Source organism: Rhinolophus ferrumequinum, chromosome 20 (assembly GCF_004115265.2).
Source record: "Rhinolophus ferrumequinum isolate MPI-CBG mRhiFer1 chromosome 20, mRhiFer1_v1.p, whole genome shotgun sequence".
Taxonomy (NCBI): Eukaryota; Metazoa; Chordata; class Mammalia; order Chiroptera; family Rhinolophidae; genus Rhinolophus; species Rhinolophus ferrumequinum.
Window position 1 is genome coordinate 41,271,430 of NC_046303.1, and position 26,946 is coordinate 41,298,375.

The 26,946-nt window shown below is 34.0% G+C and overlaps 1 protein-coding gene across 3 annotated transcripts in view; it reads left to right on the forward strand.

Moving 5' to 3' along the window:
• Positions 1–26,946, forward strand: part of PCLO (piccolo presynaptic cytomatrix protein) — a 383,134-nt gene that overhangs the window by 15,207 nt on the left and 340,981 nt on the right. For all 3 annotated transcript variants that reach the window (XM_033088047.1, XM_033088046.1, XM_033088045.1), the window contains exon 3: positions 10,869–12,275. In XM_033088047.1, the coding sequence (XP_032943938.1) occupies positions 10,869–12,275 (1,407 nt within the window). The remainder of the gene's footprint in view (positions 1–10,868; positions 12,276–26,946) is intronic.

Consider the following 26,946-nt stretch of genomic DNA (forward strand, 5'->3'; position numbering starts at 1 on the left):
TAATTGATACAGAGACAAAAGTTATGCTTCTGTGGCATTGCATCAACTTAATGAAAAGATGTTGAATGAAATGACCATTATTAAAGGGCCGACTGTACATCAAACATATTTCTTGGAGATTGTTTAAGACAATCCTAAAGCAGGTGATTATTATAAGTTTGTCTTTTAAAAACTATAGGTTTTATAGTAAAATGAAAGTACATAATATGTTACATTTATAAATCAAAACTTATGATTTCATGTTATAATGGCAACCACAAGAAAAACTCAAAGCAAAAGTTAACACTGATTGATTCTGGAGGGTGAAGCTTGGTAATAGAAATAGCAGCTTTTACTTTCAGTGTCCTACCTTTTAGTACTATTTTTCACCTTGTGAATCCATGTTACAATGAACACTTTAGTAATTAAAAAAAAATTCTCATTAATCAAATGATTGGTTAAATAATTATATAATGTGAAAGGATGGATAAAGGATTTACATTCTTGATTTTTGTGTCTTCACCCTTGGCAGTCTACTTTCTGAAATATCAAGAATTCTCAGTTCTAAGTAACAGTTGATGATGGGAAATGCCTTCTGCCTGTGATGCAAATTTGGTCAATTTTTGAATACATTCTTTGTTTGGCACCATTTTTAAATGAATCCAATAAAGAGAAATAAAGTCCCTTGATTCTAAACATAAGGTTTTTAGAAGATAAAAGATTTTTTTTGCTGTTCTCTGATAATCCATATGTTATCAAAGTATTTAAAACTAGAATATCCTGACTATAACAAAAGTAATTTATCTTTATTTAAAATAGTTTTTTAATGAATTTCCAGGAATAGAAATAATTAATCTTTTATAAATATGTATTACTTAATATGTTTACACTCTCATTTTCAATGAGATCCAGTTTGAAACATTTTCCATCCTGATATGGCTGTTCCCTATACAAAATAACTATATATTCCTCATGCTCTAACCATAAGTTTTATCATTAGATCAAAGCTTTTTTTTCATTTTCAATTTTTAAGTAACTAGATGTTTCAAGTTTCTTTCTGCATATTCAGCGTTTATGGTATCTACTAAGCCTGTTGTTACGCATTATTGAAACCTGTGTGATGATCTGTATAGCTTACTCAGAACAGATGTTCTGCTGTGAAAGCAGATACTCACACTTAACAAAATCATTTATTGAATCAGTAAACTTAATACAGTGATGGGTTAACTTGCTCATTGTTTACATCCCTTGAGAAAACACACACATATCTAACACTCTCCTCTATTCCGTATCTTAATGAGCTTAGATAAAACATGGGCTCTTACAAATATTTCAGAGGTACTACATTAAATACAAAGATGCAAATAATCTGTTAGAAGTTTATAATTATTTTTCTTAAAGTAATGGCCATATCAAATACATTGGTAAGGCATTGAAAGACCAGGGTTGTAGTCCTAGCTCTGCCCTTCACACATGTACCTCTTGCTAATTGATATTCCTATGACTTTACTTAAAAGTAATTCTAAGTACCTTTGAAAAGGAAGCAATAACTTCACTACAATGATGTTTCTTGCCTTTTTTCTTATTTCGGTAAGAAAGGGGATTGGTCTTTAGTCACAGGAAGAAAAGATCATAGTTTGAACACTGCATTTCAGACTGTGAACTAGGCACTTTACATGCATTTTGTCATTTAATGCTCTTTTAATAAGGTTGTGTCCACATTATAAACATGAATAAAGAGCCTAAGAAAATTAGAATTCATATTCAAAAGCAATTTGAAATCTGCAGGTGTTTTTAATACATTAATCATCAGATGGCCCTTTGGAAAGAATATGGGATTTTAGAGTTGGACAATGTGGATATGAACTCCTAGCTCAGCTACTTAATTAATTTGTGATTTGGTCAGGTTTTTTTTTCCTGAGTTTTTAGTTTCCTTATTTACGATCTGAGACATTCATAAAGTAAAAATCACATTTGACCGTATAAGTGGAAGTGCTTTGAAATTGACACTAATAAATATTTATTATTGTTATTATTATAAATCTTTATAAAAATTCTAATAGGCAAGTAGGGCTAGTGCCATCATTGTTTCCTGCATCTGTAGAAGAGAAAACTGAGGTTAAGAATTTAAGTGATATGCAAGATCACAGAATTACTGTGCAATGGATCCAATTGAAGATTGGATCTGTTGACCCCACAGTTAGCATCTTTTTAATAGGAGACCACATTGTCTTTAAATGGACTATTTCCTAAATTTCTAGGTTAGAGAGAGAGAGAGAATAAATTTTACATATTTTTAAAGTTAAAAAGAAATTAACCTTCTTGGCAGGAGTTTATTTTTGATTAAATGTAAAAGGAATCCAGATCCAAGAGGACGGATTTTATATCTTTCTATTCATTTTTGCTCAAACCAGGATTTTACCTTTCTGAGCTCTTCTTTGTTCTTTAGGAAAGCTGTGCACTCCTACTCTGAGCCAGCCACTCTGTCAGATTAAAAAAAAAAAAAAAAGGAAAGAAAACAGGTGACAGAGTTGATTAGTATGACTGCTCACTGTCAAGAATAGAACTCAGGATCTAGAAGGAGAGTTAGTAATTTAGCAAATGAAGATGGAATCTTGTTTGTACAATAGAATATAATAAAGTTCATATAGATGAGATCTGATCTCACCTGAAACAGTAACTAACCCTTCTTTTCTATTCTTTTTTTCTTCTCATAAAAAATATATTTTAACCAACTGCAAAATAATTGATATAAATATGACATTTCTGTCATTTGTTCAGTAAAATCAGAATTTTTCAGTAGAATTCATAAAACAACTCTTAGGTGCAGATTTCTACTTAGGTAAAACAGTTAAAAGAAGTGCAGAACATGCTTCATTATGTGAACATGTGATTAGAAATTCTATAACAGCATTTGTGGGAAAAATTTTAATGTGCAAATCTTTGTGTTTTTTAATTTGACAGAGAAAGGATTAAAAATATAGTCAAATGGACATAATCAATAAGATTGTAAAGATTTTGTAGGGTATCCGATGGATACTTGTCTTATTAGGGAGTCCACTTCAGGTGTGGTGTAGATGCTGATCACTGCACTGTACACCTGAAGCTGAAGCTGCACAATAATGAATGTCAACTACAAGTTTATATATATATATGTATGTATGTATATATATAGTCACAAGAAGCGGAGTACAGCATTAGGAATAGAGACAGTGGAAATGTAATGGCCGTGTACAGTGTCAGAGGGATAGTAGATTGGGGGAGGGAGGTTATCACTGTGTGAGGGATATAAATGATAAATGTCTATTACATTGTTTGTACACCTGAAACTAATTAAAAAAAATTTAGAAATGAAATTCTCACCCTCAAAAAAAATTAAAAAAAATAACTATATATATGTATATACATATATATATACATATATATAGTTATTTTTTTTAATTATATACATATATATAGTCAAAAGGAAATAAATGATAATGCAAAATATGGATCAGATCCCTGAAAAACATCTGAAAATAATGTAAAGCTGATTAAGTGTAATTTTAAAATCAGATTTTCCTTAAATACATTCTTGAAAATGTACATACATACAACTATAAAAAATCTGAATAAACTGCAAGTTATAAGGGGGCATCCATTTACAGAAAGCTAAAAGAGGCTATTTCAGGAAATAGCCTCTTATGAAACTTTGTCTTTTTTACACAAGCTTTAATATGTTTTTAACATTTCATATATTTTTTAAAAATTGTTTCTTTCCAAGTCATCATACAAGTGATTGTCTTAATTCCAGTGAGCATCTAATTGAATTAAAGATACGTAGCTTTCAGCACAATAAGTTCATAAAGTTTATGAGACCTTAGATTATTTTCATTAAATATTTTCAGTTTTTTAAATGAAATAACAGGACAGTTCAACAAGCTGTTCAAATAATTGCACAAACACTACCTAATTGGAAATATTGGTTCACAGGCTACAAAATGTGTGATAGCTTTAAGTTTGTGGTAATCAATTGAGCTATAAAAGTTTCAATTTGCTGTATGAGAGGCTGTTCAGAAGTATTAATATATAATGTATGGAAGTTCAGTTTACTGATTTGGGATCCTCCTCTCTTTGTGTAACTAATAGAGTATGAATGTATTTTCATGTTCATGTACTGTAATTATTTTTAAATTGTGCTTTGGTGAAAGTGTTGGTTTTCTTGTTTTGGACTCCACTGACAAACATATTAAAATACGCTTTTATCATTTGATCCTACATTGTGAAGATTTACAAATTTTATTGCTAGCATTTAGTGAACATTATTATGCTTTAAGAAGGAAAAAAGGCGTGTTTAGTTTACGTTTGTCAAGGTTTGTTAATGATCGCTGAATTAAGCATCAGTAATTGTAATCCACACAGTTTTAGAGAAGAAATAGCCATCTGAGTTGTGGATGAATTATTTTAAATAAAACTGTTTCACCAAGTTGCTGAGCATGTCATCCCAGTTCTGAGGAATGAGAGTGTCTAGTTTTTAACCAAAGTAAATTCTGTGTTAATATGCATAGCTAAAGATGTCAACTACAGTGAGCCATCTGCAGCCAAACTGCTGTTAGCTAATAACTGCCCCTTAGAGGAGGACATGTAGTTTGGGCGATCCTTGAATAGCAGAAAGCATAATCTGTTAGCAAAATTTAGTTTGGTTTCCTCTTTATAATATTATATATTATTCAATATATATCATATAATTACATTTTCTATGACATTCAAAGTAATATAAGTATGATAAATATTTGAAGATAATTTTATGAGAAATAGGAAAAAAATTTAGAATAATTTATCATTAAATAATATCTAAAATTTATTTAGCATCTAACACAGATAAGAATAATCACGTCACTCCTTTTAAGAGTCTGTGAGGAGAGGAAATAATTGGAAGAAAATTTAAAACACTGAGTCTAAATGCTGTGGTTCAAACTCTTGTAATAATAGTTGAGAAGGCGCAGATCTTAATTGATGATGGAATATTAAGTGGTAAAGGAGGAAATTCTATGCAGACCATAAAGGATAGGGAGAATTTAGATATATGGAAGAGTACAAATTGGACTGTGAATTATGACCCATGTAAGAGAGAATGTGACTATTGCTTTTAAATGGTACACTTAGATGTCATGGTTTAAGGAAAGCTTAGTTGTGATGCATCAAGAAGCAAGTACTCAACAGGTTTTATTGTAAAGGACAGGATGAAAGCCTGATTGAAGAAAATGTATGCAACAGCTAATGTGAATGGTATGAACACAAGCAAATATCATTTCCATTGTGTTTGTCTTTTTGATGTTCCATTATTCTAATTACTATGCTTTGTTGTTGAGCAGAGGTTCCATTATAAATCTTATGTAAATTTTGTGTTCAAAATTTCCAGTTTAGAGCACATTGAAGGGTGGATGTTAATTATTATGCCTCTGGACTTTTAAATTTTTTTTTTTTAAATTTTTGAGAGGCTTTTTATCTATTTTGAAGCTAAGTAGCTTAATAATAGTTCTGAGGAGGAATATGTTTTAATTATGGCACCCCAGTGTTTGCTGACTCACCTCATTGCTTAATGTATCAAGTTAATTATCTTTAATTATTATTGAAGACACACTCTTAAAAATCAGAGTATACTTTTAAAAAATTAATAGTTTTGATAATTTTTGGAAAATAATTGTTAATTGAACCTCTATGTGAAGTTCACTATGAAACTTTTAAGTGGTATGTCTTGAAACATCTAAATAAGACATTTATGATTTTCCAGCAAAGGCCTTAGCCAGTGAAGCTGTATTACCATATTTCACAGCTCTGATACATAACAAAAGGGAACCTGGAGAGTTGGATTAAACATGGAGGTGTGTTGTAGTTATTATATGCAGGTCTGCATGACTATATAGTGACCTCTGAATGAGTAGCAATCCTGGCTCTTACCCCCATTTATGTAGCATTTTAAGTCAGAAGACTGAATGAATACTTTATGCCTTTCTTTTATTCCCTTCTGTAGAGCTAATTGAATTAGAATTAGAATAGCTCATTAAACAATTGTGTCTCCAGATTTTAATTCCATTTATGCACTTTCTATAAGTAAGACTATAGGTGGGGAAAGCAAAAATAAATAAAAAAAAGACTGTTTTTCCTTATTTGTTATATAAAATGTAAAATTTAAGAATAATTCAGACATGACATACTTATCTAATATATTTACATTTTATCATTTTAATGCTTGTATATTGAAGGTAAGAGTTTCTTAGGGACATACTGACGCAGTTGCAGGCTTCCCTGGTGTTGTTTCTTGCATTTCTCCCATCATTTTTCAAATAGATGTGGATGATTAGAGTGTAATCTATTAGATCTAATCCAAGAGTAATGTTAGAGAGTGGGTGCTAGTTGTGACAGGGGACTTGGGAAGTTGTTTATGAAATATTGGTAGAAGACTTCTTCTTTGAATCAGACTTAGCCTCAGATATTGTTTGACTTCTGTGGCATGGGGAAGAAGTGGTAAAGACTTAAATCTTCTAAGATCCTCATTTATGGCTGCAATGGAATGAAGACCCAATCATGCAGAACTAGGGGAGCCAACTGTATTGTAGACGTGGTTATCAAATGGAACTGACAGCACGTGTCTAAGGCAATGTTGGTGCTAGTAAATTCAGGTTCTCTGCTCTGAGTTAAACATTTAATTTTGGGAGAGAAACAAGGCAGTGATTGTCTGCAGGCAGAGAAAAGCTGTATGGTGAGTAGGTGTGCTAATTAACGGGGGACTTTCAGTTTGAATCAGAAGGGGACAGATTGTCCACGGCCAGCGGTATAGAGTAGGGTTCTGGGAGAATGCCATGTAACCAGAAAATGAAGGCAGAATCCTGTCATTCAGGTTGGGTAAACAGTGGAGATTAGCAGAGTAAACATAGAAATGCTGTAGTTGAAGAGCACATATATATTTAATTAATTTATTTAATTTAAACCAGCTCAGAAAAATATTTGTGAACATCTGTAATGCTTCGAAGGTCAATTAGACCCTGGGCGTCAATAGGAAGACCACTACGAGGAGGTTCTTAATGTTTGTTGCTTATTGACTTTTGGGGGATATAGATCTGGAAATAGCAGAATCATATGAGCGCTTGCCTAAGAAACTAACAAAATTACGTGTTTTGAATTTCTTGCAAAAATTTTTAACATTATTTCACAGTTACTGGAGAGGCATTGAAGTTTGAGGGGAAGTAGTTAGAGACAACCCCTTCTGTGGTTGTTAGTTTTAAAGTTTGTATTTGGTGGAGTTATAAAGTATTTGATAAAAGGACCAAATGAGGGACGGTGGTTTTGAAGATGTGAAAGAATGAATGGGAAATGACCTTTCACGAGCAGTGTTGACACATTTGAGGAATAATTGAGAATGCAGTAAAAATATGACAGGAATTCACTCAGATATCTGAGAGGACAAAGGTGTTATTACTACTCATTATTCTCCCTAAGTGCGATGTGAGAGAAAAGTAGGTTGTCCATAATGTTTAGGCTGGGGCGGGTTGTGGCCTTCTTCATTTTCTCAAAGTGTGGGAAATGGTTTTTTTTGTTGTTGTTTTTTTTTTTAATTGAATCAGAGAATTTGAAATGCTGCTGTTTCAGTACTAGATTTTTAAATGCTGAGATAAAAATCATTTCTATTTTCCACAGATTTGGCCAGTACAATTAAATAAAAAGGAGGCTCTTTCTAAAGAATCCTAAGAGGATAAAAAGCTTTTCATATTCTGATAACTTTAGACAATTATTTTAACCTGTATTCTAGCAGTGAGGAGGAACATTGAGGGATCAAATGTCTGTCATGTGTTATGTATCAAAATGAAGGAAATGTGGTCGTTAAAAGGACAAAAGATGAAATAGTAGAGTCTATTAAAAAAACGGCTGTATTAAGAGACAAGCAGAATTCTCTCCCTATGGAGAGGCAGCCACTGGTGTTTTCTACCTGTCTTTTCATAACTCTCCTTGTCTGCTTGTGTCATATGCATAGACATAGTCATATGCATTTACAAACTACAAGGAAACATTGATTTGATTTTAGAATACAGACAATATAGAAAGTGTTTCCCAGTGTTGATGCAAATCATACATTAGATATGCCATAAGAGATATGCCAATATTTTCTAATTTTGTAGTGGTCCAAAGACGGAGTGAGAGCCTACTGGCTAGCTATATGCGAAGCTCCAATGTTTACACTGCAAATAGACTTAAAATATTATTGCTGAAACCAAAAGTTGTTGGGGGGAAGGGGAAAGGAAACCAGCAGGAAAAAAGGAAAGAAGGTATCATGAAAATACCATCATCAGATACTAATTATGTATCTGTAATAACCTTGAAATTATACTATGTGTTGTCTTGTTTCTTATCTTCTATAACAGGGGTGTCCAAACTTTTTTCAACGGTTTTCACCAAGGGCCATATGTGGTAAAATACACAAAGAGCCGGGCCACTCACTCGAGGTGAAGTACGTATTGCCTCACCTGGTTTATTTAAGTAAACTAAATATATTTTTGGAATTTGCTGCAGGCCAATTAAAAATGGATTGCGAGCCGCAGTTGGCCCGTGGGCCGCAGTTTGGACACCTCTGTTCTATAATGTAGTCTCCATGAGGACAGACATATTTGTCTTTTATTCAGTGATATGTGCTGAGTAGAAATTGCTCAATAGATATTTGAATAAAGAAATGAATAGGTGAATAAATTTTGTATCTCCTTTGGCTATGACACTTGTCAGAAAGAATAAGCAATTTAACTAAAATGAAAGTCAGTAACCCCAGGAGTTTGTAATTTAAAGTGGTTAATGTGGGTGCAGATCTCATATAATATTTTATAGGAAAAAAAGTCAAATGATAGAGTAGAGGTAAAGAATTATGCTTTTAATTATATTTTCTTCTTTTGTCTTGTCTGGCTGCATGATTATAAGGTGAAGTGGTATCATTTAAAGCTGTAGAAAAAAACAAATGAGAAAAATAAATATAAAACAGCAGAATTGACTTTGACGATAGGGGAGATAGTTGAGTGGGTAGGTGCATATTTATAGAGGAATTTCCTTCCATCAAGAAGGGGATAAAACTGAGTGAAAGTTTCCTTGCAGTCGAGCTCACCTTTAGTCATGGTACTTGTATAGGTAACAATTGCTTGATTATGTTTTGGGATTCATAAATTGAAAAAAAATACAGACATATATATATATATTATTATATATATATATCGATATATATAGATCTATGTGTATATATATATATATATATATATGGGCAGAGAAGAGAGAGAAAGAGAGAGAGAAAGAGAGAGTTTATTTTATAAAATGCTTTAAATGAGCAGAATAGCAAATATAAAAATATAACAAATATATAAGTACTCAACACCCATATTGAAAACAAATGTAATAAACACCCAAGTACCTCCCTTCCATATTTAACAAATATGTTAATTTTACTTTTTGATTCAGATTTTTAAACAGAAATATAACATATATCAGAATTGAAAATCTCTTGTAACTTTCTCCAAACAAACATTTGCTTTCCATGAGATTGCAAAATGAGTTTTGTTATTACTGGTGCATGAGTTTAAATAATTTTAATGTGCTTCTTTTAAAATTTCAAAGCCATTTTAATGATTAAGAAAAATATTCAGTATAGTTTTTTTCATTAAAAAAGTTTAACAGTGTAAATTGTCAAATGACAAAGAAATTTTTGCAAGTCTAAGAATTATTATTTCAATTTCTTTTCAAAAGGAAATCGTTTGGCAATAAAGGTTATGTTGTTTGCCAGTCTAACACTTCACAGTTTTGTACTGTGGACATTTCTGGTAGCTATGTTCTGTATATTTACTTTCTCACGTAGAATTCTGTACAAAGAACTTCAGTGCTAAACTGGTAACATTGGTTACTTTAGGTGAAGAAGATTGGATAATGTAGGATTTGTCATTCTAAATTACTTTGGTAATATTTAAAATTTTGTATAATGAGCATATGTTATTTTGGAATTCAAAAAGGTAACTATTAATCATAAATACTTTTAAATTATCTTCTAATATATAGTATTTCCTTTAACATTTTCTTTTCACAAGCTATGTGATATGAAAAGAACAGATGCACTTGTAGCAATACATGTATGTATGATGTATATCTCACATCCATACATATCTCACCAGTCAAATAAGTATATTGCTTATTTATATTGCTCTTTTTAATATATTCATAAAAATTTTAAGGAAATAATGCGTTGTCTGCTAGATCATGCGATTTGTGATAATTTGAGGGGATGCCATTATTTTTTCTGTATTTTCTTAACAGAGAATGTTCTCTTTTCAACCCAGCATGGTTAACAATTTTTGTTTTCACACATTTGATTATGTCGCCTTAGAGGGAGAAGTAATGCTCTGCTAATTTAAGAAATTAGCAATATGTTAATAATTTGACAAGCCTACTCTGGCTTGTATAACTGAAAACTGTATGAGCCATCAGTAGAGAAAATGCCTAACATCACTGATTTATGGAATCTAATATATTTCATAACTCACGTTTTTATTTATGAAATAAATACCTGGTTTTCTGTTTCTGGGAGTAATCAAACTTGGAGTAAATCAAAGGCAAAGAATAACAAAATTAACTTTAGAAAAAAAACACAACTCTATGTGGATTTTTACTTTTTATTTTCCTTAAAGTGTAGAGTGCTTAAGTCTCTGAGATTCATTAATTATATTTTAATGTAATTAACATTTTAATATTTTAACAAATTAAAATGACCTACATTTTCTTTTGCATGATGAGAGACATAATTTCAAAAGATGCCATGCATTTCAAAACTGTTTCTGTGTTTTTATATTGTGATTACCTCAGTGACCACTGTTTTGTATTATTTCTAGATAAAAGAGTGGCTCTGTTTAAACTGTCAGATGCAGAGAGCTCTAGGAGGTGATCTGGCCCCAATTCCATCATCACCCCAGCCGAAACTGAAGACTGCCCCAGTTATTCCTACATCAGCAGTGAGCAAACCATCCCCGCAGTCACAGCAGATTTCTCCAAAGAAGGATACTGCACCCAAACAAGATATCTCAAAGGCTCCTGAATCTAAGAAGCCCCCACCACTCGTGAAACAACCAACCCTTCATGGTTCGCCCCCGGTCATGGCCAAGCAGCCTCCTGTGGCAGAGTCCTCATCCAAGCCAGCCCCTCCCAAAGAGCCTTCTGTCCCATCTGAGCAGGCCAAGGTCCCCATGGCTGATGACAAACCAAAGCAGCCCAAGACAGTAAAGCCAGCAACAGACATTGTGTTTTCATCATCGATTGCAACAAAACCTGATAATTCAAGCTCCAAAGTACAGTCACAGGATCAAGAGAAAACAACCGCTCCTCTAAAACCAGACTCTGCCAAACCCTCACAAAGTTTTCCACTAATAGGAGAAAAGGTCACCCCATTCGATTCTAAAGTCATACCTCGACCTGCATCAGATTCGAAAATTATTTCACATCCTGGGCCTAGGATGGAGAGCAAAGGTCAAAAACAAGTTGATCCTGTTCAAAAGAGGGAAGAACCCAAGAAAGCACACACCAAAATGAGTCCTAAACCAGATGCCAAACCGATGCCAAAAGGGTCATCAACACCTCCGGGTCCACGACCTACCACTGGCCAAACTGCACCCCCATCTCAACAGCCACCAAAGCCTCAGGAGCAGTCGAGACGTTTCAGTCTGAATCTGGGAAGTATTACTGATGCCCCTAAATCACAGCCTACCACTCCTCAAGAATCTGTGACTGGGAAACTCTTTGGGTTTGGAGCATCGATCTTCAGCCAGGCATCAAATCTAATCTCCACAGCAGGCCAGCCTGGATCTCATTCACAGAGTGGGCCAGGGGCCCCAACCAAACAAGTCCCGCCTCCTTCACAGCCACCTTCGTCTCAGGGGCCACCCAAGTCTATGGGTCAGGTACTGCCAGCACCTGCAAAGGTGATCCCTGTGAAAAAGGAAACAAAAGCTCCAGTAGCTGAGAAATTAGAGCCCAAAGCTGAACAAGTTCCAACAACAAAAAGAACAGAAGCAGAAAAGAAGCCCCTGCCTGCTAAGGAGAGCAAATTGCCAATAGCTGAGCCTCAAAAAGCGGCCCTTCCCGACAAGCTGGAGAAAACCCCCGAACCACAGTCAGCCTGTCCTCTCTGCAAAACTGAACTCAACATAGGTTCTAAGGATCCTCCTAACTTCAACACTTGTACTGAATGCAAGAATCAAGTATGTAATCTCTGTGGATTTAACCCTACACCACACTTGACTGAGGTAAGCAATGTTTACATTACACATGGATGTGAGTTGATCGTATATATTCTGAAATATTTTGGTAGCCAAATTTCTGAGCAACAAATACATTTTAGTAAAGAAAGCAAATCGATGTTGATATCTTAGAAGAAGTTTCCTTTACTTATTATAGGCTTTCTTATTAAAAGTTCATAGAATTTATATTTTGGTGGGTTAATGCATCAGAAGCGAGACTATGAAAGAAGCTGACAACTTAAAATAACAATTATTTCAATCCTTTATGAATTCACCACATGTAGCTTTGGAGGACTCTCTGTTTTTCACTTATAATAAACATCAAATAAGAGTTGTCATTTACTGTTTTACTGTTTCCCATATCTCTAATCCTTCTAGTCTCTTTAATACATAAAAAAGTTTGATTGGTTGCAGATTCATAAACAACATTTACAAAAATTAAGAACTTTGTGATGGGAATAATATTGTCAACTAGAAAATATTGGTTCAAGTATATTATGTCTACTCTTTTTATAGTTCTGTATAGTTATTATGTGGCATAAATATAATAGAGCACTTTATTAAGAATTGTGGAAGGAAAAAAATATATATGAATTTTGCTACCTAATGTCAAGGATTTTTTGTTTTTGTTTTTACCAAATGACAAGAATACTTTTTCCAGAAACAAAATGACTAAAAAGCAGATGGCAAATTTCTACCTAGTATAGTTATAAAATAATGAATCTATGAGACTTAGTAATGTGTTAGGGCTATTAAAATTTTGGGTGTCGAGAGACTGATGGGTTAAATGATTGCTGTTATCTTAGATAAGTAACAACGGTGTTTTAATAAACATTTTGGGATTGAATTTTAAATAATTGTTCATCGTTTTTATACAAATCAAAATTTCTTAAAAACTCTTTTATTTCATGCTCCTTGATTTTGTAATTCAGTGGAATGGAACAATTGAAGAGATTTTTTAGCAACTATACAACTATACAAAAGAAGCTTTTGTATAGTGATTCTTGGTGTTGTTTTCGAGTTAATTTTTTTTTTTTTTAGAGAATAAGCCATATGTGTGTGTGTATGTGTGTGTATTTATTTATTTTTGAAATGTATTAGGTTGCTTTGATATAATTAACTCCATATGAAAGTATTATCCCTACAGAATTCAGCAGATTTTTATTCTCTTTGACTGTGATCAATAATGTTAACTAATTTCCATTGTAAAAGTAGATAAAATTTGGTTTCTTTCAGTATGTCATGAGTGGTAACAACTATAATTATTAATTACAATAATATTTTTACAGGAGTTGTTTTTGGTTGTGTATTCATGAAGAGGGAAGTTTTGGTTTTCCCACTAAACAGGTCCTCAAAAAATGTCATCTTGTTCAAATTCGTTTTTGTTGTAACGTTGATGAGAAAGAAATAAGATTGATTCCTGGCCAGGGCCACTGTCTATGTGGAGTTTACGTAGGTTCTCCCCATGTCTGTGTGGGTTTTCTTGGGCGACTCTGGTTTCCTTCCACATCCCAAAGATGTGTACATGAGGTGAACTGGTTTTTCTGAATTATCCCAGCCTGAGTGCGTGTGGGTAGGTGTGGGTGTACCCTGCCATGGAAGGGCGTCCTGTCCAGGGTGGGTTTCCGCTTGGTGCTCTGAGCTGTCGGGAGAAGCTCCGGACACCCATGACCGTGAACTGGAATAAGAAGGTTGGAAAATAATCATCTTACTCATTTTTATTACTCTTTTGTTAATGTATGTATAACTCACATTTATTTCAATGTTTGATATTAGAAGTATTTTGGGTCTTCATTTAGAAGTTCGATGATATTTTTGTGACCAGAAATATGCCACAGGAAGTAACTCTTGTTTATATTAATTAGCCTATGCTAAAATCAGTTTTGTTATATTTCGTTTTCCTTAAAGTTGCAATATCCAGGAACCTAGCAACAGCATTCTGGATTTAGTGCACAATTGTATTAATTTCATAGATTTAAAAAATTGTACCATTTAATGAGGAGTCTTACGGTATCAACACCGCACAGCACAGTTCATCTAAATAGTTATAAAACTACACCATAAAAACTAAATTAAATGTCTGTGTTTATGTATTTTAGGTACATTAAAAAGTGTCTTTATTGCAGAGAGAGAACTATACCTTATATATACGTGTGCGCATACATATGTAAGTGTATATATTTAGGCCATCGTGATTGTTAGAATTTTGTATGTTTGGAGCTATGAAATGAGAACCCTGGTTAGAGATAAACCTTTCACAAAAATGTTTGATTTTCTGTGTGTTGGTAAATTATATGTTAGAAGTGGTAATTTGGAAAGGAGATTTCTTGAATAAAGCGGAGAATTATCTAGGGCATGCGTGGAATTTCAGTAGTTTGAAAATACAAAGGGTTTAGATGAAATCCAATTTTAATTGGTTTAGATGAAGTCCAGTTTTAAGTATGGTCGGTGGTAGTTAGACGATCTGGCATTGTTCATATTATTTTGCTTTGCAGTAATTTATTTGAATTTGGAAGATCATGTTTCAGAGGAGAAAAAAAATTATTTAACAGAAGCAGTGGATTAGTGTTCTTTGCTCAATTTGACTATGCTAACACACAAGTAGTTTTCAGTTCTATAACCTCTTCACTTCTTCTGGCCTTTAGGAAAAGTGCATTAGCTGACCTGGAATCAGTGAAGATTAGTTGAGTTAATCCATGTTCAAATATATATATATATATATATATATATATATATATATATATATATATATATATATATATATATATATATATATATATATAAGGGACTTTAGAGGACTGGAAGAGGGGGTTAGTTGAAGAGAACCATGCATTGTGTTTGCGTGTGTGCATGCACGCATACATGTGTGTGCATACATACACATATATGTCCAGGAAATTGTAAATATGTTATTTAAAATTAACTCATGGTGCTATCCCACTGTTCATGATAATCTGTTTTCATTTTGAGTGATTAAGAAAGCACTTCCTCCTTGATTCTCATTTTATTTTTATATTCTGTTTCTTCATTCTGCTTCTGATATTTTTCTTGTGATCCAGTATTTTCTGCTTGGCTGGCACTGTACTTTCATTGTAGTTTTAGAAAGTACATCCTGAAAATACTCAGAATTTATGCCTGCAATGTAAAGGGATGTTATTCCTCAAGAAAGGATTCAACTATTTCCACTTATTTTTCTAATAAAACACATATAACTCTATTATAAGCCTCTGTTTCTACTGTGCTAATCTGTGAGACAGGACTTCTTTTTCTGCTGAGACCACTCTGCCCTCACCTTGTTCTGTTCTGTTCCTCTGGTGGTGAAAAGAGCTGGTCCTAGTTTGTCATGGGTTAGGGAGCTGCAAACAGTATTCCTCCTGCCCCACCCTTTAATCAAACTCACCTGTCTCTAAGGTTTTTTCTGTATTACGCTCACCATTCCCCTCAGTCCCTGAGGGATGCCTGGGCTGCATGCCGGGCCCTGGGGTGTAGCCACGCCTCCGCCTAAGCCTTATGGTTTAAGTGTTTGATTCCCACTTTTTATAAATGGTACTATAACCTGTTAACCTCTGCTAGCAAGGAACAATTTTTTTAGGATTTAATTGCTGCCAACTCAGGAAATAATCTTATCTTGGAAGGGGTTTTAAAGGTAGTTTCCAGGCTTTCTGAAAAAGCTAGTCTTGCAGAATCTGGAAGCATGCTGAGCAAAACAGCCTAAATTGCCAATCAATTTACCTAGTGAATTTTAGTCGTTTTGGTTCAGTTCAAATGTGAAAAGGAGAGAATTCATCGTGGGTATTTATTTTATTGTTTATACGACCCTCTTCAAAAGTAACTTTTTGCTATGAAAATAACACTTAAAAATATGTTTCCTCATGTTTCAGGAAGTCCTAGAAGTCATGCTTTTGCTTCCTTAGTAATAGAATTATGCATGGCCTAAATGATGTAGGAATAATTAGCATATATTAGTCAACAAATAGGCCTTTTGAGCCAAATAAGAAACAGTGGTATAACTGAGATTTCCTTCAGATCTTTACTCTAGCCAGGGTGGCTTCTGTATTCTCTATGAGATACACAAAGATGGCCTAGTGGGGATGTGCTGCACTTCTTAATCTGGCAAACATATAATATCTCGCCTTTACTTTAAAGAACATTATTTAAGACTTTAAAATCATATGTGTGTTGCTGAAAGCATTTAAGTACACACACACACATACACATATACACATGAGAAATTAAAGACTGAAAGAATGATAAAACAATAAGACCAAAAGAATTCTACCAATAATCAGTTTCAAAATAATTACATATAATGGAGAGCTACATTATGAGTAAAAACTTCTGGCATGCATGGCAAAGGGACACATCTGATGGCATTATTTTACTGATAGAAGAAAGTTGACAAGTTTGTCTATAGAAACAAAATTTTTGTTATTAATTATTAGGAGAAATTTGGTGTTAACTTTTTATTAAGTGATAGTTGGAAAAATCCAAATATAGATTTAATATAGAAATATTTTGTTTGAACAAATTTGAATAAAAATTAACTTATTCATTAGTCTTTTTATGCATTTTTACATAATTAATGTTCTCTGATAGTTTTGTATCCCAATATTAACATACAATTATATACCAGTTTTCCACATAATTAAACACTTCTTAAATATTATATGAAATGATTAAATATTACTCCGTTCTAGTATTACTCAGTTCTGTGGATGTATGTGATGTCATACACATTATCTACATATTAAGGATTTAGGTTGTTTTAATTTTTTTATTTTAAGTAAGATGAATATTTTTGGATATAAATAGTTGTACTTTTAACTGTTTCCCAAGGAAAGCTTACTAGTATTAGGGTTACTAAATTAAAGGATAAGGACCCTGAAGTATCATATTCTCTTCGGAGATGTGATAGCAGTTGACCTGACCACCACTAGTATATGTGATTGCTTTCTCACGGCAGCATCTCCAGACTTGAATAATACTGTTTAAAATGGTGTTTGTTAATTTGGAACTCTGAAAGTGCTATAATATTGTTCGTTTGATTTGTATTTCTTTGATTACCATTATTTTATCCAGATATTAAATAGAAATAGATGATTCTAATTATGATCCAGATAAAACAATGTACAGACATTGTGGAATAAGGTAAGCTGACCTCAATTGTATTGCTACTTTACTATTTTTTTTAACAGGGTTAGTATTTGATTAGGCCTATGTGCAAGGGATTGTACCACACATTGCACTCACAACAACCCTGTGGGGTAGGTTTTACAGATATTTTAGTGATCAGGAGAATGAGGACCAGAGAAGTGCAGTTATCAAGCCACAGAGGTATGATTCAGACGCTGGGCCAGTGTGCTCTCCTATACTATGATTAAGTAACCAGGGCCTGGGTGACAAATGTCACTCATTCTGGGCTCTCTTACCTATAAATTATGTCAGTTGGTAATTAATAGGACTTTCATACCAACACATTTACTAACATGTACATCAGAACCAGGTAACATCTGGGGCCCACAGAATAATGGTAGCTGTGGTACACTGTTGAATTTAGAAGAAAGGGCAAATTGAGAGGTTTAGAAGGACAGAGGTCAGCATCATTGCACCAATTTTCTTTCCAGATAAGTCCACCAATTGGTCAGTATTTATAGGTGAGAGCATATGGCTAAATAATGAAATGATGTCCCTGCCTTCATATATAATGAGTGCGAGGGCATATAACATACTTGCTCTAGCTGCAAGAAATACTATTATATTCCTGCCAATGCATGCAAAAACTTCACTTTGTGAAAATGATAAACAACATCTAAGTGTTCCATTGGCTGTAGTGGTGGTGGTTAATCTTTGCGTCTACCAACGGTTTTGTATTGCCTCCCTTGTTAAATTCCCAGGAGTGGAATCGCAGGACCATAGGTATATTGTAAATGGTTCTCCATAGCAGCTGTATCAATTTATATTCTGACCAACTGCATGCATAACTAACAAATGTGGCTTAATGAATACTGTGGCTAGCTCAAATTAAGATTACTTTAAACGTAAGAAAACACATTGGATTTCAAAGTTTTAGTATGAAAAAATGTTAAAATCTCACTAATAATTTTATTTGATTATTATTATTTAAGGCTTTTCTTCCTTAAATATTGCTGTTACTACACTATATATATATATATATATATATATATATATATATATATATATATATGGTGTGTGTGAGGTGAAGGTCTGATTTTTTGTATTCAAAATGTATAGCCACTTGCCTTCAAATCATTTACTAAGTAATTCATCCTTTTCACTCTGATTTTTAGTGCCATCTTTATCATGTACTAATTTTCCATTAAAATACAGTTTACTTTTCTAGATTTTCATTTGTACTGTTACATGTCTAGTTTACTGTGTCAGTACCTTACTATTTTTTAGTCTAGTTTTAATATTTAAAGATATTAAATATCCATGAAAACCTTAGCAAAAGAGTCTAGCAATAGGATATTGCTCATCCTAGGATATGACTTTACCCTACTTATACGCTAATAAATTAACTTATTACTGTCTGATAGATGACAATAGTAGACATGAGATTCCTGGTTCATAGGCAAACAACTTTTATTACTCACACCACAGAAGGCAGCATGATCATTAGCATATTTGCCTCAATTTTTTTTTTTTTTAAAGATTTTATTGGGGAAAGGGAACAGGACTTTATTGGGGAACAGTGTGTACTTCCAGGCCTTTTTTCCAAGTCAAGTTGTCCTTTCAATCTTAATTGTGGAGGGTGCCGTTCAGCTTCAAGTTGTTGTCCTTTCAGTCTTAGTTATGGAGGGCGCAGCTCAGCTCCAGGTCCAGTTGCCGTTGCTAGTTGCAGGGGGCACAGTCCCCACCATCCCTTGCGGGAGTCAAACCGGCAAACTTGTGGTTGAGAGTACGTGCTCCAACCAGCCCGAGCTATCCGGGAGCTCAGCGGCAGCTCAGCAGCAGCTCAGCTCAAGGTGCTGTGTTCAATCTTAGTTGCAGGGGCTGGAGCGCACCATCCTTTGCGGGACTAGAGGAGTTGAACTGGCAACCCTGTGGTTGAGAGCCCACTGGCCCACGTGGGAATCGAACCGGCATCCTTTGAAGTTAGGAGCACAGAGCTCTAAACGCCTGAGCCACTGGGCCGGCCCCTTGTCTCAGTTTCTTTGTCCCCCACTCTCATGGGGGTCATGTGATATGGGCCTAGATTGATGCTGCATACACAGAGGGTTTGAGTCACAGGAGAGGAACACCGAGCTTGTGGAATCCGCTTCTTTATAGCAAGCAGCTAGCTTGTCTGCCCTTTGTCCCATGGGAGACATTTCCTCATCTCTTAGGGTTGTGCTCTGCACACACAAGCCTGAGAAATGGACAAGATGGAGAGCAACCGGGGCCTGGCATTGTCGGCATTCCCTATGAGCCATGCAGGGGCAGGAAACACCCACTGAGGATTGTCTTTCCCAAGAGGTATTTATAATCTAGTGGATTTTAAGCTTAAAATAGTATGAACTCCTTTTTCAAATGATGTTAAATATAGAGACTAAGTATAAAAAACAAATAAAAGTGAAAGTGTGCAGGTTGAGGCCAACTTCTACCACTTGACTGAGGCCTGGAAGCTGCCCGTTTGCAGCCTCTCTTCCTCTTGGGCCTGCCTCTGATTCAACTCCATGAAACTGCCAGGAAAAAGGACTACCCATCAAACCTCCTAGTTTAAAAATGAGGACAATTAGGCTCAGGGAATTGAAATGAATATGCATAAGGTTAGGACCAGACAGTGGTTGCTACAGTGCTAAATAAAAACACCCTTTTCATTAAGTTTGTTATCTACATCCCAGTTTAAAAATCCCTTTCTTTCCTTAAATTCTGTGAACAAAAGAAACAAGAGGTATATCTATGAAACAAACAACTCAGTCTTATATTCAAACAAGCATTGTTCCAGCGGAAAACGCATGCTCCGTAATTTAATATATGTTAACATTTTCTTGCCCTGTTCTAATGTGGGTTACATAATTCCTCATATTAATATAATGTTAATATGATTTGACGGTAAATTCAGTGGCATTTCAATCAGACAGATTTCTGGGCATGACGCTGGAATTACTATTTCATGAAATTTTAGAAATGTACCTAATCAAGTGGCAAAAATTATGTTTTGGATATAAATATGACAGTCTATACTACTGATAATGTAATTTACATGGTTATTTTATACAACCTATTGTAGATCTTTCATATTGTAGGAGAAAAAAGTAACAATAGGTATTTATATAAGTAATTGAAATGATATGGTTTGCTTAAATATTTCTTAACATTGGAAAGTTATTTGTATATATATGAGTGCATATATACATATACGTGTTTGTATGCACTTATATGTATATATGTGTATTTGAGGTCTGAACATATAAATTTTCCTGGGAAGAAGTTAGGACTTAAAACACCACAAGGTTTAATTTGGGGGATAACATACACAATTTTGTATATTAACACATTGAACTGTAACTTACATCTGCCTTGTGAATTTTAAAAATGCATAGTGTTAAGTGGAATTATAATAAGCAGAGGAAATCAAAATGTCTTACACATGGAATTAATCATTGGAATAAAAATAACTTCAAATGTCAATGTGTGGAATGCCTAAACTTGGACACTTTTTGTTCTATTTTGTATTTTTTAAGTTTTATGTGTAAACATGTTTATGGACAGTTAGATGTGAGGAGACTTGCCATTTTAACTTACAAATTTGGGAAGCTACAAAGATAAGGGATGTCCATTTAAAGTGTTTTCAGTTGTTTGTTTTTTGGAATACTATAATTAGACTGTTTTAACAACTAATAAAGATCATAATAAGTACATTATGATTGTGAGGTTATCCTAATTGTTTTTAAATCCTGTAATTAAATTTGTGTTCACTAAGATTAACTTTTAAGCATGTCAGAGTAATAATTATACATTTTTCCACCTACTTTCAGTTTATCTCACTATTTCATAACTTTATAAAAGAATGATTTTTTTTTAACATGCCACACATTATCACTACTCTTATCATCTCCAAGTACCATCACAAGCAGTTTTCTTTTGTACCTGCTAAAAATAGAACCTCTCCACCTGCCACACTTCCAAAGGGAAGCTAATTAAAGCACTCAGTGAACAACATACCTTTTCATTGAATGAATTGTCTGCAGGAATGCCTGCTAATTTCTTTTGGTATTTACTGTGCTTTCTTGAAACTCTCTGGACTTCTGACATATATTATGTGTCATATATTTGTTCTTTCATTCTTGTCTAATTCATCAACATACTGCAATACGTGAGTAATTACTGGAAAAATAACTACTATCTACTTTTTATAAAACTCAACATTCATACAGAAGTAGTTACGTATGCATTATCTAAGTATACAAAACTCTTCAAAGACTTAAATGGAGAGAAGCAAATAATGTCAGCTGGGCCATGCAGAACCAAAAATTGAATGTTTTGCAGCTTTTATAAAAGAATCATCCTTTATGTAAAAACCTTGCTCCCATATCAGGATTCTAAACCACCTAGAGTCAGTTTTGTCATGGCATTCATTGTAATGTTTTATAAAGACATATGCAAATTGAATACCCAACATAATAGGATAAAATACCTGTCTGAAAAATCTAGAACAGGTTTTCTTGTTTTGGTCTTAAAAATTTTTTTTTTTTTTAATTGAAGTGTAGTACCATAAGATGCTACACTACAAACATGTTCTTTGGTTCAGAAAATTTGCAAATGCTTCATATTTAGTCTCTCAAGAGATATGAATTGCATACATTGGTATTATGAGAAGCCTTTTAATATAGGACTTTATTTAAACAAATATGTAAAAATTTATTTTACCACATAATGTATTTATTTGGCAGAACTAGTGTTCTGGAAGACATATTGCTCAAGAAACAGTATGTTAACTGTTAAATACATTTACATTGATACCTTCATTTTCTTATTCCTAGAATTCTTTCTTTTGCCTTTAGTCATAAATTACAGTGTCTAGGGAAATACTCCATTAAAATGTACCACACGCACTTCATATTCAACATGCGCCATATTAGAATCATCATTTTCTCCCCATGTTCCTCTTCATGTGTTGCCTGTCACAGTGAAAAGCATCACAAACCCTGAGTCATTCCCGACTTCTTCTCTTTCATCATCCATCCAGCAGCAATGGCTTTTAACTATTGTCCAGACCGCCTGCTGAAGGTACCTCTGTTCTCATCTCCTTCTTATCTACACTCTGAGAGCTTTGTTCCTATGTATCATCTCTGCCACTGCAGTAGACACAGAAAACTTTATTTGGGGAAACTCAATTTCTCAAAATTCATTCTCCAAAGAGTTTCTTATTCTTTGTGCAGTCTCCTTGTTGATCTTGTTCTCCTGAATCCCTTAATCTTTTCTCGGGTAGGACTGTAGTTAGTGCCATGAGCAGAGTCTATACTTCCACTCCTCCATGCCTTTGCATGTGCCCCAGTGCTCTCCATGTTCCCATATCTTATCTCCTATTCAGTCTTTGAGATTCATCTCCAATGTCATTTCCCCTTGATCTCCTACTTCATATCATATGCTACCTTCAGCCCTCTTATATAGTAGTATTGAAATGTTCTGTTTATTTGTGTGATCTCACCAGAATGTGACCCCTGGTGCACTATCAGTACTGTCACGATGCCAGCACACGGTGGTAGGTAGTCAATACATGTTTATACAGTGGAGGAAAAACAGGATTTAGGAAAATGGCATGCAGAATGAAATATATGCTATATATTAATAGCATTATATGGCAGTTCGAAATAGTTTGAAATGTACTTAGTTCTATATTAGCTGGAAGAATTTTTAAAGCCCTCCTAAAAAAGTCTTACATACTAATGTGTATCTCTGCATATATTCTTAAAATGCAGAAGGATTAGAAAGAAGATAAAGGTTTTGTGTTTTTTTTTACATGACAAAATAACAACCTTTTGTTTTGAAATCATTTACTTTAAATATAACCTCGAGGACAACCTAGACCATGCTATTAATATTTCCTACTATAACCTGCCACCCACCTCCCAAATGCAGTTTTCTTACTCTGCTCTCTTGTTTTCTTTTCTCCATAGCACTTATTACCTTTCACATGATATTTAATTAATTTATTATAATTTTTTTTTCTTTTTTAATTATCTCTCTACCTCACCAGAACACAAGTTCCATGAGTGCCAGGGGCTTGGCATACCATGAACTCTCAGAAAATCCAAGTGCTTGGCATATAGTAGGCTCACAAAATCTTGGTAGAATGAATTAATTCTATATACTTATTACAGATGTAGTATCTGAATAGGGCAAAGTAGAATATTGAATCAGAATGCAAAGAGCTCTACCTCATATATGGTTAGCTGCGAATATTTTAACAATCTTCCTACCTCACCCTTTCCCAGTTTGCCTTGTTTCAAAAGGTGAAAAGAAAACACACATACCACATATATTGACAACTTTTTTCCAAATACATTTTCTTTATAATATTGGGTCCATAAAGGATAATATGTCTTCTGTTCCAGCTGTGGGTTAAATGAATGAAATTAAGCTTTAAGGAAAAGAGACAATGGTTTTGATGAGAGGCAGCATAGCAGGATTGACACCTATGCCACCTCTTAGTGGCTTGGTTTCTTCACCTATAAAATGATAAGAGGACATACCTCATGGGGCTGTTTTTAATATTAGAAGCATGAAGACATGTTAAGAGCAGTTCATGGCGCTTGGTAAAGTTCAGTAAATATTAGTTTTGCTGGCTATAATTGCCAGATCTAGAAGGCACATTGTATCAAGATATACTTTTGACTACACAGACAGGGTAAAAATGATGCTTTTGTAAGTAAAATTTTACTTCTAAGAAGAATTAAACTGCTTAATAAAATTTGTTTTGATGTTTAATGGCTAATGTGGACCTTTATTCTAGGCTTGAGATATTACTTCAGATTGTTTTATGTAATATGGTAAAAAGTAAGCGGCCAGTACTAAAATGAAAACACATGCACTGCTGGGTTCTGTTATTTGCCATGTCAACAGCACTTCTATTTTTACTTATTTAATGAGCTTTTCTCAATGATTGTAGCATATTAATGTGGATGCTTTATTTACATATGAAAAGAAGCAAAGTTTTCCGTAAGGTTTTATTGGGAGAAGTTTTATCATGGATTTTCTTAAAATGAGTATACTTGGAAGGCCTTAGAAAATTGCTGACAAGTGATTACCAACAAGAATATGTTGACATGAGAAATGCTCACTGACGCGTATGGCTAAATGGCCCAATTTATGTCAGCTGTGGTCTGAGATTTATTTTCTTTCCTGACATTTAAATAACTTGTTCATACATTTCTAATTCTAAAAAAAGAACTAAATAAAAGTCTTATATCATCCTGACTTTTTGCTAAATGAAGTCCAGTACCAGCATTGTTATAATAATTTATCCTCGTACTTAAAAAGCAACCGTGCATTGCCTAATTAAAATACTCTGTCATCCTCATGGAAATTGTAAATATACTTTTTGACAGATAGAATGTTACTTAAGTTATACAAAAGTAAACACTCATATTATTTGAGTTTTAAAAATGATGTTATTTTCTCTTGTTTTAAAAAGTTATGTAACATTTAAAGGAAACCTAAATATAGAATCCAGTTTAAAACTGATATCACTCTAAATTGAAGTTGTGTAGTAGAAACTGATTTTTTTTTTCTGCAATGATATTAGTTTTCTTTTGCTATTTAACAAGTTGCCACAAATTTAGCAGCTTAAAACAATACCCACTTATTACCTCACAGTTGTATAGCTCAGAAGTCTGATATGAATGACTGGGTTTTCACATCACAGTGTTAACAAGATTGAAATCAGGATATCATTGGGGTGGTGTTCCTATCTGGGAGCTCTGCAGAAGAATCTGCTTCCAAATTTGTTCAGGTTGTTGGCAGAATTCAGTTCTTTGTGGTTGGAGAGCTGAGGTCTCTTTCCTTGTTGGCTGTCAGCCAGGGACTGCTGTTAGTTCTTAGAGGCTATTGGCGTTTCTTGTCTATTGTCTCCCCTATCTTGAAAGCCAGTAACAAAAAATTTCCCTAATGTGGAATCCATCTCACACTTTAAATTTCTGACTTAAGGATCTTGGCTCTTTCTAAGGTTTACCGGATTGGATTGAGCACTTTTGCTTTAGTCAAAAGTCAACTGATTACTAACCTAATCGTGCAGAGATACCCCATGATATTTATAGTTTCTGACCACACTAAAGGGGTGGGAATTAAATAAGGTGTGTATACCAGAGGGCAAAAATCTTAGGGCTGACGGATACATCTTGGAATTCTGCATACCGGAGCAACAAGTTATCACATTTATTAAAGCAAAAAACTTTTGTAAAGGAGGGAACATCTATTTAATTGATTTTGTCACAGGGCATGCATACATAAATGTGCCTGAATACTTTATTGACACATGGATGTAAAGCAGAATTAATTTATCTCAAATCCCAAGCAAGAAGGAGAGTTAATTAGAGCAGTACCTGAAGTGATCTTTGTGGTGTCATTATCATCTCTCCTTTAAGACCTTCCACATAAAAATAGTAATGCACTGCTCTCTTTATTTGTGAAAGTAATGAGAGGGCTTTATGCATTTACAATGCCTGACCTTATTTTTAATCTTATAATTAATTTATTAAATGAACCAGATTGTATTGGAAATTGAAGTGTAAGATTTCCTCTAGTGGAGGAGATTGACGGGGGTTAGCAATTGACTCCATGGTTTTTATTCTGGGATCCTGGGGCAGCAGTTGTAAAATCAAGTAAATTTGGAGTTGGCATTCAGAGGGAAGTCGGATTATTCAATCCTGGATCTCTGGGAAATATTTCAGGGACCACCATCTTGTTTTGGATGTCATCAGAATAGAAATGTTCTCAAAGGCATGAAATTAGATTATAATATCAAAGTAAAGGACATTGAAAGCAAAGATAGAGGCCTGAGAGCTAGGAAAGGCCAAATTTTGCGGGGGAAGTAGGAAGAATATAGCATATTGAGGGATCAGAGAGAAAGGACTAAAGGGGGGCATTTTGGAAAGACATGGAAAAGAGATTTTTAAGGAAAACAAGTGATTAAGTGCCAACAATATGGTGATAAAACTGATCTCCTAATAGTTGTTGTGTTATAAATTGTCACAAATCTTAAAAACTAAATGGCACACTCAGAGCCAAAGAGCACATATGTTCTTGTATCTTGTTAATGTTTCAAGAGTTTTACCAGACAAATGCTTTAACAGAAGAAAGGTCCTATGCTTATTTTACTGTTTTCTTAAGTCGTAAAAAGAAACCTACAAACAAAACTATAAAGATCTACAAGGTCTGACAATTAAGTTCGCAAACTTGTTATAACAATGTTGCTGAACTTGTTGATATCAGAGGGATTATTCATTATGAATTTGTACCAGCTGGACAAACAGTTAACCAAGTTTACTGTTTGGAAGTGCTGAAAAGACTGTGTGAAAAAATTAGACGACCTGAACTTTTTGCCAACAATTCATGGCTCTTGCTTCGTGACAATGCACCAGCTCACATAGCACTGTCTGTGAGGGAGTTTTAGCCAGGAAACAAATAACTGTATTGGAACACCCTCCCTACTCACCTGATCTGGACCCCAATG